Source organism: Acanthochromis polyacanthus, chromosome 14 (assembly GCF_021347895.1).
Source record: "Acanthochromis polyacanthus isolate Apoly-LR-REF ecotype Palm Island chromosome 14, KAUST_Apoly_ChrSc, whole genome shotgun sequence".
NCBI classification, from domain to species: Eukaryota; Metazoa; Chordata; class Actinopteri; family Pomacentridae; genus Acanthochromis; species Acanthochromis polyacanthus.
Window position 1 is genome coordinate 6,607,456 of NC_067126.1, and position 18,699 is coordinate 6,626,154.

General features: G+C 43.8%; 1 protein-coding gene across 1 annotated transcript; it reads left to right on the forward strand.

Annotated features, from left to right (window-relative positions):
- The first annotated feature begins 411 nt into the window (after nucleotides 1–411).
- On the forward strand, nucleotides 412–1,350 carry LOC127537251 (olfactory receptor 11A1-like). Its single transcript, XM_051959398.1, has one exon. It carries the CDS (start codon nucleotides 412–414, stop codon nucleotides 1,348–1,350), a length of 939 nt encoding a protein of 312 aa, XP_051815358.1.
- The last annotated feature ends 17,349 nt before the right edge of the window (nucleotides 1,351–18,699 follow it).

The following is an 18,699-nucleotide window of genomic DNA, read 5'->3' on the forward strand; positions in this document are numbered from 1 at the left end:
CATTATAATTTCTGGCATTATATCTGTGTCATACTGCACATATATGTCTGACTTCCCTCTACTTCCAGCCATGGTTGTTCTGTTTCTATTAAGGTGCAGGACTTTGTTTAACAGTGAAAAATGAGTCCACAGTGAGTACAAATGTGACAGGAGCAAAACATAAAAAAAAAAATTAACCATTGTTAGGAAAAGAAGGTTGAATGATGGTGTTGCGTCAGGCCTCCAGAGCAGAGATCCTCAGTGGACGAAGAAGCAACCTGATAAAAAACCTCCCTCACACTCGTTTCTAGAAGAAGTGTACCAGTCACTTTCCAAGTTCAGGTATGTGCACTTCAATATAACAGGAAGTAACTGTTTTCTATCATTCATGTACACTCTGTCTGTTTCAGGATTTAGATTTTAACGGCATTAATGGATGATGAGTTAAATGTTACTCATATAAAACTTGGTGGGTTTGTGGAAATGGACAAATACAGATATCTTTATTTTATAACTATGTTTGCAGTATATATTCTGATAATCTGCAGTAATTCTACTATCGTCTTCCTGATCTGGATTCACAAGAACCTCCATGAGCCCATGTATGTTTTCATTGCAGTTTTGCTACTGAACTGTGTCCTTTACAGCACGACGGTTTACCCAAAGCTTCTGACTGATTTCTTATCTAAAGAACAGATCATTTCATATCCTGCATGCCTCTTTCAGTTTTTTTCATTTTACTCTTTAGGTGGTTCTGAATTCTTGCTCTTATCAGCGATGGCCTATGACAGATATGTGTCTATATGCAAGCCTCTGCAGTATCCAACTATCATGACAAAAAATGCTGTGACTGTTTTCCTGGTTTTGTGTTGGATTGTACCTGCCTCTCACATGGCAGTCCTAACCATACTGAGTGCTAAAGCAAAACTGTGTGACTTCAATTTAAATTCAGTATTTTGTAACAATGCAATCTACAGACTTCAATGTGCTGCATCAAGAATAATTCATATTTTTGGTGTGGTGAGTTTACTGGATCACGTAATATTCCCTTTGCTCTTCATAGTTTTTACATATGCAAGAATACTTGTAATATCCTATCGAAGCTGTAAAGAAGTCAGAAAAAAAGCTGCTGAGACCTGTTTGCCTCACCTGCTGGTATTAATCAACTTCTCATTGCTGACTGTATACAACACGATCATAGCTCGAGTGGACACTGATGTTCCAAAAACTGCACATTTGATAATGACGCTACAAATAGTTCTGTATCATCCTCTGTTTAATCCGTTTATATACGGACTCAAAATGAAAGCAATTTTTCAACACCTCAAAATGCTTTTTTGCAAAGCCCAAACCATCAAGACTGATTTCTAATGTGGAATCACTTTTATTGCTGTTGTGAAACAAAATATCAGCACGACTTTTATTCTGATAGTTTTTCTGTGTATTTCACTATCTTAACTGTCAAGAAATCAGTTTTAAATATTAATCCTGTGTGTTTCTGCATTAGAATAACTGGCTGTGCCTGTATTAATAAAATGCATATTGATCATAGAATAAACATTTCAAAGTGGTTTTTTTTATTCAAAATTTCAGATTTTGGTAAAAAAAAATATAATAATGCAGACATTAATGTTTCAGGTCTTAAGAAAACTGAGGGTGAACATGTTATTGTACATAACAGAATCTGTTTACCTTACACCAAGCGCTTTACTGTCTACTCCTGCACATGATCATTTCAGACAAAATTCCTCATTTTTATAACAAGCTGTGACTTTTAAACCCAACAGCTGGAAGAATTTGTCAGATTTTGAGTATAAAGCACAGACAAACTTATCTAGACTAACTAGTGTTTTGGATTCCTCCAGGTAGATAGTTATAAAGTCTCCCCATTGCTATTTCAAATGTCAAATCAGTCTTTAAATCCAACAGTTATGTCACAGAAGGACACAGGAAGAGAATATTAGTATTCAGCAAGGAAAACTTCTGCAGTCGTTCAGTATTTGTGCACTTTGCAATTTGTCTGTGTGATAGACATTTGTGCTGGATATTACTATTTTTCTCAGTTGCTTTGGTACATTTCTCAAATCAGAATTGAAATTCTCAAAACTACTCGTTCAATCTTCACATCATTGTCACTTGTGCACATCAGAAAAGCAGTTTCTCATTTCTTTGAACAAGTTGCTCATGCTTTGGTACATCCATGCCAATGATTACATACAATGTTCTGCTGTTTCCTACATTATCAATTGCTTATGTCATGTTGATCAAAATGTATTATAAAGGGTCTCTGCTGAATAGTTTCACTCTCCACAACATTTAGGCATTAGATCATCACATAAGTCTTTGCATGCAAAAAGGTTGAACACGTTTTCATAATATGTCAAGGATGTTTCTATACATTTCCATTGGATGTTTTCTCTAAATATGTCCTGAATGTGTAAATTGCGCCCGGGTGAAAACTGACTTTATCTCATGAAGGGAAATGTATGACGGGTGAGGGTTTTCTGAAATTGCTGAAAGACGCAAAAGAAGATACTTGTGATGTGGATGAGAACTTGTGGCCCAACAGACAGGAACGTCAGGAGGTGTAGGAAGACTGCACTGTAATTCCTGCAGCACTGCATGCACAGTTTTCCCTCAGGAGATTGTCCCATATTCACATTTCTATTTTTTCTGTGCTTTGCAGTGCTGTTTTCCTTTCTGTATTGCAATGACATGGTCTGTCAACAAATGACAGTACAATCAGTAAAAGTGTAAATGTAAATCTTGTTCAGTCTCTTTCAATCAATCTCCCACATACACTAAGGTGTCTTTTATAATTTACAATCATTGTCATCAAAATTTTAACCATCGTTTACAAGGCTTTTCTAATCATCAATTTGCCTTTCAACACCATTAGCTAAAACAATGTAGCATTAGAACACAGGAGTGATGGTTGCTGGAAATGTTCCTCTGTACCCCTATGGAGATATTCCATTGAAATCAGCCGTTTCCAGCAGGAATAGTCATTTACCACATTAACTATGTCTAGACTGGATTTATGATGAAATAAATGTTTCCTTCGTTGAGAAAAAAATGCTTTTCTTTCACAAATAAGTAAATTTATAAGTGACTTCCAAACTTTTGAATGGTAGTGTGTGTGTATCTGCAGTATCAAATATGTACATTCCACCTCAAAATGGTTAATGTTGACTCCATTTTTAAAAATCTTTGAAAAATAAACTTAAAAAGTTCCACTTGTTTATTTTTTTTCAATGTAATTTATAGCACTATAGCTGTGTCATGCTGAGACATTTCTGAGTTCCCTCTACTTCTAGCCATGGCTATTCTGTTGTCATAGAGGTGCAAGACTTTGTTTTGCAGTGAAAAATGAGTCCACAGTGAGCTTCTTTCTATCACTACAAGATCTTACACAAAAAATTAACATCCTCCTTGCCCTTGGTTTAAATAACGACTTGTCTGTGGCGAGTGTTCAGCACAAGTTTTTAGTAGGTCTGTGATCTGAACTTTCAAGGAAACAGCGCTACAATCCGTAGCGCAGTGTTACATGGCTACCTCCGTGTGCCTTTGGGAAGACCCACAACTCAGGAAGGCTGATAAAAAGATAGCTGACCTGCTGGAAGACATTCGTCGTCTCTCCAGTGAACTGAGGGACAAAGACGCTCTGCTGACCAGGCCAATTGAGGTGCCCATGAGCAGTCCATGCGGATTACCTCTCTCTCTGCGGCCTTCCAGGACACGGCACCCTGGGATCCCTCCTGTCCACGACCGTCATCCTGCTCTACACCCAGCCGCCAGCGATCATGGACACAGATAGTGATTCAGGGCAGGCAGAAAACCCCAGTCAGAGCCGTCTCGCGTCCACTCTCCCTCTTGAATCACTTCATGGCTCTGTCGCAGATTGAAGAAAAGCCAGCTGATGGTGAAGGCCTGAGCTCAGCTCCTGTTGTTTCCTCTGCACCAGTGACCAACGGTGTGTCTGCAGCTTCCTGCTCCAATGACCCAGCATCCATGGGCTCGGTGGATCCCCCTCCGCTGCTTCCTGGTGATACCAAGGGTTTCTCTGCAGTGATCCCGGATCAGCAGCTGTCATCCCGAGCTTGGGCTTATACGTCACGCTGGAGGCTTCTAGAGGAGGCTGTGTGGAGGTGTTCTTGGAGCCTCCACTGCCCTAGTACGATGCAGGATCCTCATCCTGGAGCTGAGGCTGCTCCCTGCCATAGCAGCCAGCAGCACCCAGAGCCCATGGAGCTCCCCTCCGCCAGATCAGGCACTACTGTCAGCACAAGGACCACCGCCTCTCCTCGCGTTGAGTGGCCAGCCTCAGCACTGCAGCGGATTAACATGCGTCCGGCTCCGACCTCTCTCCCTGCTCATCGCCTGAAAGTGCCAGCGAAGCATTCCCCAGCTCCAGATGGTGGCGTTGCTGGCTTAGCCTCACCTGTCACCTCATCCTCTGTTCAGTCCCACAACACTCATCATCGGCGACTGCATTGTCAGGGTTATCCGTTTCTTCAATGCCACCACAAGGTGTTTTCCTGGTGTCACCGCTGTCTTTATCCTGGACAAACTTCCTGAGCCGTTATAGTCCATCCCATCCTCCGTATACTGTATGATAATTCATGTTGGCACAAACGACGTGACCTGACGACAGTCTGAGCTGACTAGAAAGGATTTTATGGACCTCTTCAGCCTTCTGAAAAGCTGTGGTAAGTCAGTCTTCATTGGCGGGTCCATACCAAATCTCCATCTCAGTGTCGAGCGCTTCTCCAGACTCCTCACCTTGAGCACCTGGCTTCAGCACACCTTCACAGAGGCTCAGGTGCTGGAAATAGAGATCACAGGCAGAAAAGTTTAAGAATGCTTTTCTTTACAAAGTGCAAAATATAATACAGAATACAGCAAGAAACCAGAACTATGCTAAACTCAGAACTAACTGTACAGAACTACAAAGGGAAACCAGAACACTACGAAAACCCAGAACTGTCTCTCCCGCCAAAGGCAGACTGAACAAGATTCCCTGTAAGGGAATGAAAGACGAACTACACTAAAGCAAAACAGAATGTAAACCCCGGTCTGGTACCACCAGGAGAGGAATACAGAAGAAATACAAACTAAACAAAAAACCCTGACTCACAATTAACCTAATGGAATCCCCAAAACCCAATAATGCAAACAGCAACAGCTAAATATGTAAAGCCCATAAATTAACCTTAGCTGGAATTGACAACTAAACAGTAAATAGAAACAAACGATGGAGGAACATTAGTTCATCACAAGTAACTATTCTCTGGTTGTGCTCGGTATTAGGGACTTAACTGACTGGGCAGGGGAACAGAGTTTGTGTTGTGGATGGGCTCTAATCCTCCAGGTAGAGAGATGACCCAGCAAGTGGAAAGTGTGGGACTGCGGTGGAGAGTCGGGTGTCGTACTGGGAGGGTTAGGCGAACTGGTAGGCGAACGGAGCTCCTGGTGTGGGAGGCTGGCAACAGGTGCCTGCTTAAAAGAACAAAAATGGAGAGCTGACTGGGTGAAGCGTGAAACCCGGGGAATCCAACAAGTGAGGTTCTCTCAGGGATTAAAGCAAAAAAATATTTTTGACTGAATTTTTTTTCCAGGTCAGTTCATATTCCCCTGCAATATGCTGCACTACACATTAAGAATGACACCTTATTCGCGCAATAGTTTCCCAAAGATTTCAAGAAAAAAGGTTAAATGCTGTATCAGTCCCTCAGTTTCTGTAATACAGCATTTAAGTTGTTTTGAGCGGTTTATTTATTGTTGTTGTTTGCTTTTAACTTAAATGTTTTGTTCTATTCAATTAAACTGATGCATTTTGCAGAGCTTGACTCAGTTTGTAATGCAGTCAAACAAGTAACCATCTGCAAATCTTTTCTGTTCAGGTTTTATTCCTCAGGAACAGGACAGAACAATTATAAATAGAACAGTTAACAAAAGTGCAATAGTACCAGAACTAAACACAAGTTTGAATTATGTCTTTAGTTTTTTGGAGGTAAAACCAAATAATTCAAGCACACTCGATGTTTTTTTCTGGGTTTTCTTTGGTGTTGCTGTGACTCCAGCTGAAGAGGAAGCTTTGGAGGGTCTAGGAGTTGTGACTCCAGCAGAGGAGGAGGCTTTGGAGGCTCCTGGTGCTCTGACTCCAGCAGAGGAGGAGGCTTTGGAGGCTCCTGGTGCTGTGACTCCAGCAGAGGAGGAGGCTTTGGAGGCTCCTGGTGCTGTGACTCCAGCAGAGGAGGAGGCTGAGGAGGAGGCTTTGGAGGCCCCTGGTGCTGTGACTCCAGCAGAGGAGGAGGCTTTGGAGGCCCCTGGTGCTCTGACTCCAGCAGAGGAGGAGGCTTTGGAGGCCCCTGGTGCTGTGACTTCAGCAGAGGAGGAGGCTTTGAAGGCCCCTGGTGCTCTGACTCCAGCAGAGGAGGAGGCTTTGGAGGCCCCTGGTGCTCTGACTCCAGCAGAGGAGGAGGCTTTGGAGGCTCCTGGTGCTGTGACTTCAGCAGAGGAGGAGGCTGAGGAGGAGGCTTTGGAGGCCCCTGGTGCTCTGACTCCAGCAGAGGAGAAGGCTTTGGAGGCTCCTGGTGCTGTGACTCCAGCAGAGGAGGAGGCTGAGGAGGAGGCTTTAGTAGCAGAACTGTCCTCTGATGTCACTGCATTTGGCAAGGCTTTGGCCAAGGTGATGAATGCATTCTGAATTGTTTCATGAGTAATTAATGACAGTGTTAGTGCAGACAAAGACATGATGATATTATTGCTGAGAGGAAGGTTTTTCTGGAGAAATGTTGCTGCCTTGATGTAGCCTTCTCTGAGAGAATTGTAGACACCCTGCACCCAGTGCTTCTTCTCCACTCTGGCTTTGGTCAAGGCAAAGTAGCTGAACCTCCCCACAGACAACCTTTTGTCAGGGTACTGCAGGCTTCTGTCCTGAACAACAACCCTTAACAAGGCCTTCACCTTGGAGGGGATGGTGGCAGGCTTTATGAACTTGGACAAAAGTTCCCGGATCAGCATCATCATCTCAGAATGCAGCGCATGGACCAAGGGCTTCTCAACTTGCAACCTCTTCAGAAACAACTAGAAAGTTGGAAGTACACCTGTAAAACACAATAAAACCTGATTTAAAAGTGGCTGAATATTTTGAACAAATTATCTTCTGATAACAAAGCATAGATGCATTTTCTTCTTTTATTATTAGTTTTGTTTCAAGGGTGTTTGTCAGAATAGGTATTACGACATAGATACAACATTATATAAATGCAAAATTTGACACAGTCATTTAGACTCAGTCTCAAACATACACCAGTTCGTTCTTCCTTAGGCCTGTTGACAAATTCTAAAACTGTTGTAAAAATGTTTGGCTGTAATTTCACAAAATTCTTTTCGCTTAAAGTGAGGATACCTCTGTATAGATCCACCATGGCTGTGAGCTTGTCAAACTCTGAGAAAAGCATACAGATGCGTGTCTTCCGGTTCTTGTTGAGATCCGTTCCGATGCTGGCAGATTTTGCCATTTCCTTGCAGTACTCTGATCCTAGCCCTCTCATCAGATGTAACTGCATGCTTATCGAGGATGTGGTTCAGGAGCCCTCTATCACAACAAGCATACAGGCAGACACATTAGATTGAGAGGCAACAATAAAATGGTTATAGCCTATATTTTTATATTTCATGAAATTTTACAAATTTGGTCTAGTACAAAGATGCTATGCAGTAAAAACACAATATTAATCATCATTTACCTGTGTTTATGTTGATAAGCTGCAGGCAGGATGCTGTAGTAGTGCACAATCAGTGGATCAGTAAGGTCAGGTAATCTGTTGCACACATCCAGCATTTGCAGGAACCTGCTGCTGATGGGACGCATTAGGCTCTTCTTGTTTTCAAAATGCAGCAAGGATTGGAACTCTGCAAAGATTTCCCTTTGTTTGGGTAATTTTTCAATGTCATAGTAGACATCTGTGCAAAATGTCTCCACATATCCTTGGAATGGACTCAACATGGCCTTTGCAGCATTTGACACCATGTGGGCGGTGTCTCCACTGATGTCCAGAAGTGATGGATTTTGCTGTCTTATTTGAGTCTCCACTCCAGACTGTTTTCCTCTCATAACATGACAATTATCTAACAGAATAGACACAACTTGATCCCACTTTAATCCTTTGGACTGGAGGATATCTGTCAATGTGTTTGTTAGTGTGATTGCATCTGCAATGTTGGCTTTTCTTGAGGCCAGATGTTGGGTCAGTACTTTACCCATATCCTCGTCAAAGTATCTGACCAAGACATTAAGGATCTTGTCCATGTTTGCATTAGTTGACTCGTCAGCATTTAAAGAAAACAGCTTTCCTTGTAATTTGCCTGACAGTTCAATTTGGTGCTGAACAGCAATGCCATGTGTGCAGAGACAGGAGGCATGTGAATTCGAAATAGACAATCTGGAGAGTGCGCTCGGATCTTGTACAATGGACTTGACTAGGTGAACGAGTGGCTGAGACATGGTGAAAGACAGGTCATGCTCAGCGATGAATGCACATATGCGAACTTTCAAGTTACACACACAGTCAGTCATAGTTGCACAGACCTCACTTGTTGTTGCAGCACCTGGCAAGGAGGTGGTGTGCTGCAGGGAATGAACAGCACTTTTGTGCTTTTCCTCAGCCTGATGGCACATAAGGACTTTTTTTGCCATTACTGCCATACTGAATATTTTTGTGGCACACAACACAAACACAAGTTCCTGGCAGTTTTAGCTTTTTGCACCAAGAACTAACTGGCTTTCCTTCGTCGCCCGTCTCATTAAGCCATGCCCATCTCCATTTGTTTTTTACACATTTATCAATTTCTGAAACGTTTGAACCTTCCTTCAGAATCAGTGCGTCCATATTGGCATGTGGAAAATATGTCAAACTTGGTGCAGGACCTGTCGTAAACAGGCACGGGTGGGAGTAAGTGCGCACGTCTGGAGCCGCTGTTGCTATTGCGACTGTGCCGTCGAAACGCGGGCGGCGACTTGAGTGTCTTGCCACTGTTGAAACGAAGCAACCGACGTGGGACAGACAGCAGGAGCGGGTGGTGGTGGACGCCACTGGTGGCACGCGCTGGACCGGACCCCTGAGCCCCGAACGCCTACTGGACCGCCGCTACCGCGTCATGGACATTTCATTTGTGCATTAGCACGGCACCAAAGCTTAGTTTTAGTTTAGTTTTAGTTTTATTCACACATCAAAACAATACAATACATGGTGTATACAACACATATTTTTGTTTCCAATATTTTACACAGGCAGATGTGTGAAAAGGGTCACCCCAAGGAAACTATTTAAAGCTTTTAAATAGGGGGCCCAGTTTACCATGAATATAGGATATTGGCCAGATAATCCAAATAATTATGGACGACATACAAACAGATAATTTACATACAGATAAACAATAGACAATCTCAATGTTCGGGTTACGTTGAATTCAATTTGAAGTACCAAATAGTAGTTTTAACAAGGAGGAGTTAACACGTGCAAGCAAGGTTCAGATGTTAATACAATTTCCAATCAGCACATTAAACATACATTTCTAGTAGTTGAGTTTTTAGTTTTTTCTTGAATATGGAAACAGAATGTGACATTTTTAATTGTTCATCAAGCTCATTCCAGATCTGTGGTCCTCTGCACATGATGCTAAAACTTGTACATTTTAGTCTTCTCTTTTTCCCAGTGATTAGGTTTTTATTCCTGATGGTGTAAGTGTGCGTAGGAGCACAGATTGGGATGAGGTGACATAGTTTACTATTTAATTTGTGGACAGTCTGGAACATTATACAAGCATTCTGAAAGTAGTTGTATTCACTGAGCCTCAGGAGATTGAGGCGATGGAAGATTGTTTTTGTGGGGGAGTTAAATACCGACCATGTTAAGGCACGTATGACTTTTTTTTGGAGTATCTGAAGCTTTTTTAAGTGAGATGGAAATGTATTGCACCATATGATATTACAATATTGTAGATGAGGTTCAAACAAAGATTTATACAGAGCGAGAAGTGCAGAGAGTAGAAGATAATGTCTCAATTTAAAAAACAGAGCAGCATATTCGGACAGTTTAGTGATCAGTTCGTCAATATGTTTTTTAAAATTAAGGAATTCGTATTATGATTAGTTCAAGTGTATTTGGATTTTTGTGGGAGAAGAACAGGTTTGTATCATCGGCAAATAATACTTTGTGTAATATGGACGAGCAATTAACAAAGTCATTTATATACAAGATGAAGAGGAGCGGCCCTAAGATGGAACCCTGGGGAACACCATGGTTAGTGGGTTTGTATGATGAATTATGGTTGTTGATGAAAACGTACTGATGTCTTCCAAGCAAGTAGCTGCGGAACCAGTCTAGCGCTAAGCCTCTAATGCCATAGTGTTTTAATTTACTGATTAAGATATCAATCTGGATGGTATCAAAAGCTTTAGATAGGTCCAAAAAAATGCCAATACCATAGTCGCCTTTGTCGATTGCATCATAGATTTTATCGGTTAAATCAAGTACTGCCATATATGTAGTGTTTTTCTTTCTGAATCCATACTGGGATGGGACAATGATGTTTTTCTTGTCAAGGTTGCTGTTGAGTCTGTTATAAACTACTCTTTCTAAAACCTTGGAGAGAGTGGGTAAGATTGATATTGGTCTATACTTGCTCAAATAATTCTCATCCCCAGATTTAAAAACTGGTATAATTCGTGTAATTTTTGCCATTTGTGGTACTACTCCAGAGAGTAGAGATACATTTATACAGTGCGTAAGAGGTGCAGTAATTATGTTGGAGATGCTTTTCAGAATTTTACTAGAGATTCCGTCAGTTCCGGCTGAGTTTGAACTCTTCATACTCATGATTATTTTATAGACCTCATCACAGGTAGTTGGATTCAGGAAAAAGGAGTCCAGGTAGTTACCTGAGAGATAGTCTTTAAAAGAGGCATCCTGAGGCTGACTAATTTTGCTGGATATGCTACTACCAATGGAAACAAAGTAGTCATTGAATTTGTTAGCAAGACTGTTATTGCTGGTGACGTTGCTTGTATTATATTCATGGTCAGGGATCACAGGAGTTTTTTGGCCTTTGTTTAAGACCTTGTTTAGCACTCTCCAAGATTTCTTGGAATCACCCTGTGATGCGTTTATCAATTCTGCGTAATAATTACTTTTCCTCATTCTGATAATATGTGTAAGTTTATTTCTATAATTACTGTATTCATATAAATTATTATTATTAGGATTATTTATGTATCTTTTGTATAGTTTATTTTTATGCTTAATAGATTCCAATATGCCCTTTGTGATCCATGGATTTTACTTAGTTGTGCTGCTTGTGATAATTTTCTCAGGAATGGTCCTTTGAATGGAGTCAGTTATTTCTGCGGTTAGATATTCAAATGCAGCATCAGCATCAGTACAATTGTATATTCTATACCATGGCTTGGCCTGCAGGTCCTCACTCAGACATCGTATGGTTTTTCCATTGAGTATTTTTATTTTTATTTTATGGCGAGTGAGTGAAGGCTTAGCAGGAAGGTCAAGAAATAATACAATAGGGAAATGATCAGAAATCTCAGAGAGTACAGTTCCACATACAACTGAAGAATTTTGAATATTTGTGATGAAGTTATCAATAATCGACTTTGTTGAGTGAGTGACTCTGGTATAAGTATTAATCGTGGGGAAGAAGGATGAAGAATGTAATGTATTTATAAAGTCATTCTTAGCTGCATCATCCCTGGAGAGGTCAACATTGAAGTCGCCAAGGAGGATAAAACTTTTATTTTTATTGTTTATAGAAAATAATACTTCCTCCAGTTTGGCCCTAAAGAGTTCAAGATCAGCGTCTGGGGGACGATAGATCACGCCAATGATAAGGTTTTTCTTATTTTTACCACTTATTTCAACAAAGAGGGAGTCACTATGATTATCTGCTATGACAATGTCAACACAAATTTTCACATTGTATGTGGAAGAGATATATAAGCACACGCCACCACCAGATCTGCCACATCTGTTCTTGGTAAACAGCTTATAGCCATTAAGATTTAAGATGTCAGTGTATGACCTATCGTTCAACCAGGTTTCACTACAACCGATTACATCAAAGTTGCAGCCTGTGTTTATAAGGAAAGTAACTAGATCATCATGGTGCCTAGTCAGGCTCTTGATATTTAAATGCAAGAAAGAACAATTGTTTACATTTGTTATATGTTTTAGTTGCTCAGGAATATACTGATTATAGCTTATATTTCTAAGATAATCAATACACTGTGTCACCTCATCTCCTTCATTGACTAATTCATTAAAAACCATGTACAAAGTAACTGGTGTGGTTTACTGAGATCCTGCAACAAAGACAAACACTTAATAACACAGACATGTACATACACTCATCCATTCCGACAACGGCCCGACAGACACATACACATATACTCACACACTCAGACACACAGACACACTCTGTGGACATTACCAACTGCATTGTCACAGAGCAGACAATCAAACAAGGAAGGCCTCGTCCTCCCTAGTTAGCCGGTAGTATTATTGCCAATTCCCAAGCCAAAAATGAAAAAACAGATGAGAGGAGAGGAGAAAAAAGAGGGGGAGTGATACGATAGGTGAAAGAGAGAGAAAGATCATTCACCGTCCTCCAGGTTCAGAGGTTGTTATGACGACAAGGAGGCGTTTTCAGCAACGTCATCATCACGCGTCTGTGTTTACAGTTGTAGGGAGGCAGCATGCTGCAGCGTTGACAGACAGTTCCTCTTGGAGTTCAGGAATGATATTTTCATCACCTCCACTCAACCAGTAGGTTGTTCGGGGATTCCTGTACAGTTTACCGTCGATGTAGAGCTTGTCAATGAACAGACGGGCGTTCTTTTTGGCTTTCCTCATCTCGGCCATGATCGGTTGTAGCAGCCTCCGTCTGGTCATGATCTCCGGCGGGAACTGATCGCTGATGGAGTAATTGGAGCCTTTTAGTTCTTTGCCCCTAGACATGACGGCAGACTTCATCTTTGAGTCCACAACTTTAGCCACAATGGGACGGGGACTCCTCTGTTGGTCAGCTTTGGTCCTCCCGAGTCGATGTACCCTGGAGAAGCGAACAGCTCCGGCATCCTCAGGCTTCATTTTCAACTCGTTGACAAGGAATGTCTTAAGAAGTTCTTCTGATTTCTGGTGAGTTTCGTTTTTTGTTTCTGCAAGTCCGTGTATAATGAAGTTATCCCTCATACTTCGGCACTGTAGAACAAGAATGGAATTTGCCATCTTGATTTTGTCTTTTTGAAGTTCGGCTGTCAAATGTTTGAGGTTGTTCACTTCGGTCTGGAGTGACGCATTGTCGGCCTTTAGCACCTCGATGAGTGAGTTGTTAAACTCCACAGAGTGCTTCAGTTCTTTAACATCTATTATCAGTTGCTCGAGTAAATCAAGCTTCTTGAGTTGTAATTTTATAGATGTTATAGACTTGCTGATGCCACAGGATTCCATTTCGCTTGGGTTCGGCTTAGCTCGGGTGTTTATGGCCTCTCCTTTGTTGTTGGGCATAGTGTTTTTGTTGTAAAATGCATCAATGTAGGCCTCCAAATCCTCTATCGGCTCATCGACAGGCGAATCCAGTTTGATTTAGGTTCAGATCACTGCTCAGACTAGATGTGATGGCATAATTGGGAGTTTTTTTTTGGCACAGAGTACAGCTCAGCTCTTAGTGCAGTCGGCCATCTTCCTTTTTGAACTGTAATGGCATGAAGCTCCGCTTCTCCGGCCAGCTGAGGAGGGGGTGCTTTTTTTATTTTTTATATTTTCTGGTTACATTGTCCCCTCAGACCAGTGGACCCGTTCGTACTTTGTTTTTTCATCACTGGAGCGGAATGGCTGAGAGAAGCTCCAGATCCTTCTCTGGGGGGCAGTGGTGAAGCCGCCCTCCTCTGTTTCTGACTGGCTAATAGCAAGGCTCTGGCTGGCTTTATTGGTTTACACCAGTGTCATTAATTCCATCATCAAAACTCAATCACAACAAATGCGCGTGCAACTTTTTTTCCCTCCCTCTTTTTCCAACTGACGGAAATCCGTCTACAGACAGAGAACTTTAATCCCTGGGTTCTCTCCAATGGATGGAACGGAGCAATAGCGGATCAAGGAGACACAGGTAGGTGATAGAACTAAACAAAGAAAAACAGGATTACTGAGAGTCAAAAATAAACTGGCAAGGGCTGAATAGTGTGCTGTACTAACGAGTGAAAGTTCACGGTCCCGCGTCGAGTGAACAGTGGCGTCTGGTTTTATGGAGGCGAGTGGAGATGATGAACAGGAACACCTGCCCGCACTCTGCCTCTGCTGTTTACTAAACGCCTGCACCTGCCGCTCAGCCTCTGATTGAAAACGCACCGAGAGAAGAGAAAAGTCTGGACTGTAGAGGGAAGGCACGATTTTAACCTCTTGACCTCTTCTGGAACCGCCCTGGGTTGTATCGACACAATGGACTGCATCCGAGCACACTGGGCAGCTCGGTTTTAACAGCAAACATTCTCTATGCAGTTCAATCAACACCAGCTGACTGACTGCCCATAAGCCACCTCCACTCACCACTCACCACACACACCTCACTTCCCCTCTGCTCACAGATACACCGGACAACATCACCCACAATATCCCAGCTGTTGTTTTTCACAGATCAAACAAAACCTGGACTGTTTATAGATCAAGAACTTTGATTCCATTGAAACGCCGGGAGGAGCACATGTTCAGCACGAGCATCAACATGGCCATGCTGAACACTCTCTTTTTAACAAAACTTCGATTACTAACGATGTGATTTTAAATGACAAGTTGGATGGTCTTCTCCTTACAGAGACATGGCTTGGCACTGATGCACCTGTTGTTCTCACCCGGGCTTCCCCACTGAATTTTAACTTTTTATTCTCCACCAGGGAGGGTGGAAGAGGAGGCGGAGAAGCCTCCATTACGAGAAATGCACAAACCCCAACTGAAGTGTCTTTTAACAGTTACTCATCATTTGAGCATCACGCATTTGTCTTGAGCAGCACTCAGATTCTCTGTGTCACAGTGTACAGAATCCCCACCACTCCAGTCAATTTTGTCAGTGAATTTTCAGAACAATTATCAATCACTCACACCAAATACAACAAAACTTTAATAACTGGTGATTTAATTTACCTCAGATCCAGTGTCCAGAGAATCTGGAAATCTTTTAAACTGCCACACAGCTGACTCATAACAGAGGACACACCCTGGACCTGGTTATAACCAATGGCCTGTCCATTGGTGTGTCCTCTGTTGTTGACCTGGCTGTGTCTGGCCATTGTATATGGAGGGAGGGAGGGATGGTTTTTCTTGTCTGTAATGTGGTGCACATAATATTTAGGTCTCACACACAAAGGACAGTTTTATTTTGAAGGGACAAAAATGGAGAGGCTTGTTCCTCCAGAGTTTTGGGTGGCAGGATGTTGGGGGTTTGCAGCTTTGTGTTTTGTGTTTGTGGCACCAAAAAAAGTGGAGCAGAATAAAAAGGTAGCAGAGACTCCTGCAATTTTCGTCTCCTGTTCTTCAACCTCCACAATGGTGACCCCGACGTTTGAACCTCAACATACAAGTTAGAGAGATGTCGACTGAAGCGACCTCGTCTGCTACTGCTGCTGCTGCTGCTGCTGTGGTTCGCCCGACTGCTTTCAAGGCCACCATTTCTGGGCACATAACCCAGAATCATGGTTCCAGCATGTTGAAGCCCAGTTTCACCTGCATGGCATCACCACGGACAACACGAAATATTTCCACGTGGTCGCGGCTTTGGATCCAGCCACAACTCGCAGGTTAATGGGACTGCTCTGGGACCCGCCAGTCGCCGGCAAGTATGCGGCTCTAAAGACTCTGTTATTACGGTATACCAGCTCTCAGATATGGAGCGGGCTGATCATCTGATATCGCTGAGTGGGTTAGGAGACAGCAAACCTTCGGAGCCAATGGAAAATATGCTGGCACTGCTGGGCTCCGGTGACGCTTCATTCCTTTTCACTCACTTGTTCCTGCGCCAGCTTCTGCCTCAGGTACATACTGCCCTGGCCACCTCTTCTCACATCAGCACTAAAGATTATAGGGGTTTGACTGAAGAAGCTGACAGACTTTTGCTGGCGTCCCGCCAGTTTTCGGTGCACGCCCTGTTGCCGAGCTTGACCGACTGTGACGAGGCTGTGGAGGTGGCTGCTGTCACAGAGCGCTGGAGAAAGGAGAGCAGCCTGTGTTTCTTCCACTGCCGCTTCGGGATGAAGGCTTGATGTGTCCAACCTTGCTCCCTCCAGCGGACGGGAAACGAGCAGGCCGGTGCTCGCTAGCAGCTGCGTGTACCGGCAACAGTGACAACAAGCTGCTTTTCATTGAGGACGGAACTTCTGGACATTGTTTTCTCATGGATACAGGGGTGCAGTGGAATATTGTATCCCTCCTCGGCAGACACATTGGGACAAGGACCCCCGCTGGATGTAGCTAACGGCACACCTATCCGAAGCTACGGCACCAGGTTTCTTACTGTGTTCTTTAATGGCCGTGAGTTTTGTTGGGACTTTGTAGTAGCTTCGGTTTCCGTCCCTATCCTGGGTGCTGACTTTTTGTGTGTTCAGACTGTAGATGTAGCTAACAGATGTTTGATCAATGCTGTATCTTTTGACTCTTACCCGTGTACTCGATACTCGCTAACATGCTTGCTACTGGGGATGTGTACCAACGTCTGCTCTCGGAGTTTCCTGCCCTTACGGTCCCCGCTTTTTCTACTGCGGTGGCTAAACATGGAGTTGAGCATTATAGCACTACAGTCGGCCCACCAGTTTTTGTACGCGCATGCCGTCTGGATGCGGCTAAGTTGGCTGTCGCTAAGGAGGAGTTCGCCAACATGGGGCAGCTGGGCATTTTGCGTTGTTCCGACAGCCCATGGGCTTCTCCCCTGCACATGGTTCCAAAGTCCGATGGAGGCTGGCGACCTTGTGGTGATTTCAGGCGCCTCAACAATGCTACCACCGACAAGTACCCGGTCCCCCATATCCAGGACTTTTCTGTGCACCTGGTGGGAGTGGTTGTCTTCTCCAAAGTCGACTCGGTGAGAAGTTATCAACAAGTCCCTGTTCGTCCGGAGGATGTTCCAAAAACTGCTGTGATCACTCCTTTTGGGTTGTTTGAGTCTTTGAGGATGCCTTTTGGCCTGAAAGGTGCGGCTCAGAAGTTTCAGTGGCTTATGGACTCGGTGTTGCGAGATATGCCTTTCCTGTCTGGACGACATACTGGTGGCAAGTGCTTCCATGGAGGAACGCGTTACACTTTCGCAAACGTTTTAAACATCTCAGTGAACACAGGTTGATAGTGAATCCTGCTAAATGTCAGTTCGGACTCTCAGACAGAGTTCCAGAGGCACAGTGTGTTGTAACGTGGTGCTGTGCCACTCCCTGCCAAAGTCGAAGCGGTTTCGGCTTTTCCACATCCTGGCTCCATGAAGCAGCTTCAGGAGTTTTTAGGGATGGTTACTTTTTACAACTGTTTCATCCCTCGAGCTGTCTACATTATGCACCCCTTATACGACGCGTTAAAAGGGAAGAAGGGTGGTCAGGACATTGAGTGGACCCCGGAGAGGTTACTGGCTTTTGATGAAGCTAAAGCGGCCCTTGCCAACACTGCCCTATTGGCCCACCCCCACCCAGCCGCACCCATCGCCCTGACCTCCGATGCGTCACCAGATTGCACTGTCTTGGCGGTTTGCCAGCAATGGTCTGACGGTGCCTGGCAGCCGCTAGCTTTTTTCAGCAGAAAGTTTTGTGAATCTGAACGGAATACAATATCTTTGACAGAGAACTCTTAGCCCTTTTCCTTGAGACAGGCTACTTCAGGATCCTCTTGGAGGGCTGGGAGTTTACTACTTTTGCCAATTACAAGCCCCTTACATTCACCATGGTTAAGTCATCCAAACCTTGGTTGGCACAGCAACAGCGGCATCTTTCTGCCATTTCCGAGTTTAAGACAGACATTCGACATGTGGCTGGAAAGAACAACCTGGTGGCGGACTGCCTGTCTCGTGCCCAGGATACCACTGTTCATCTGGGAGTAGACTACGCTGAAATGGCTGCAGACTAGCTGAAGGACTCAGAGGTTCAGGGGTTGCGTGCAGCCGAATCTAGTTTACAGTTGAAAGATGTCATGTTTCATGACAGTAGGGCGTCCATCCTTTGCGACATCTCTGCGGGCAAGCCACGCCCTTTGGCTCCCGCCGCTTGGCACCGCCGTGTGTTTGATGCTGTCCACTCCCTGTCACACCCTGGTGATAAAGCTTCGGTCAAATTGGTAGGTGCCAAGTTTGTGTGGCCGGGTCTCAGGAAGGATGTCAAGATTTGGACTCGTACGTGCGTGGCGTGCGTGGCGTGCGTGGCGTGCGTGGCGTGCGTGGCGTGCGTGGCGTGCGTGGCGTGCCAGCGTGCGAAAGTGCAATGCCATGGTAAATCTCCTTTGGGGCCCTTTCCCATTCCTGAGAGACATTTTGACCACGTTCACGTGGATCTGGTCGGTCCGTTTCCCCCGTCCTGTGGGTTTACTCACCTCCTGAACATTGGTGGACAGGACCACACGGTGGCCCAAAGCAGTTCCCCTGTCGTCTACGACTTCGCCGGAGGTAGCCCGGGCATTCATTTAT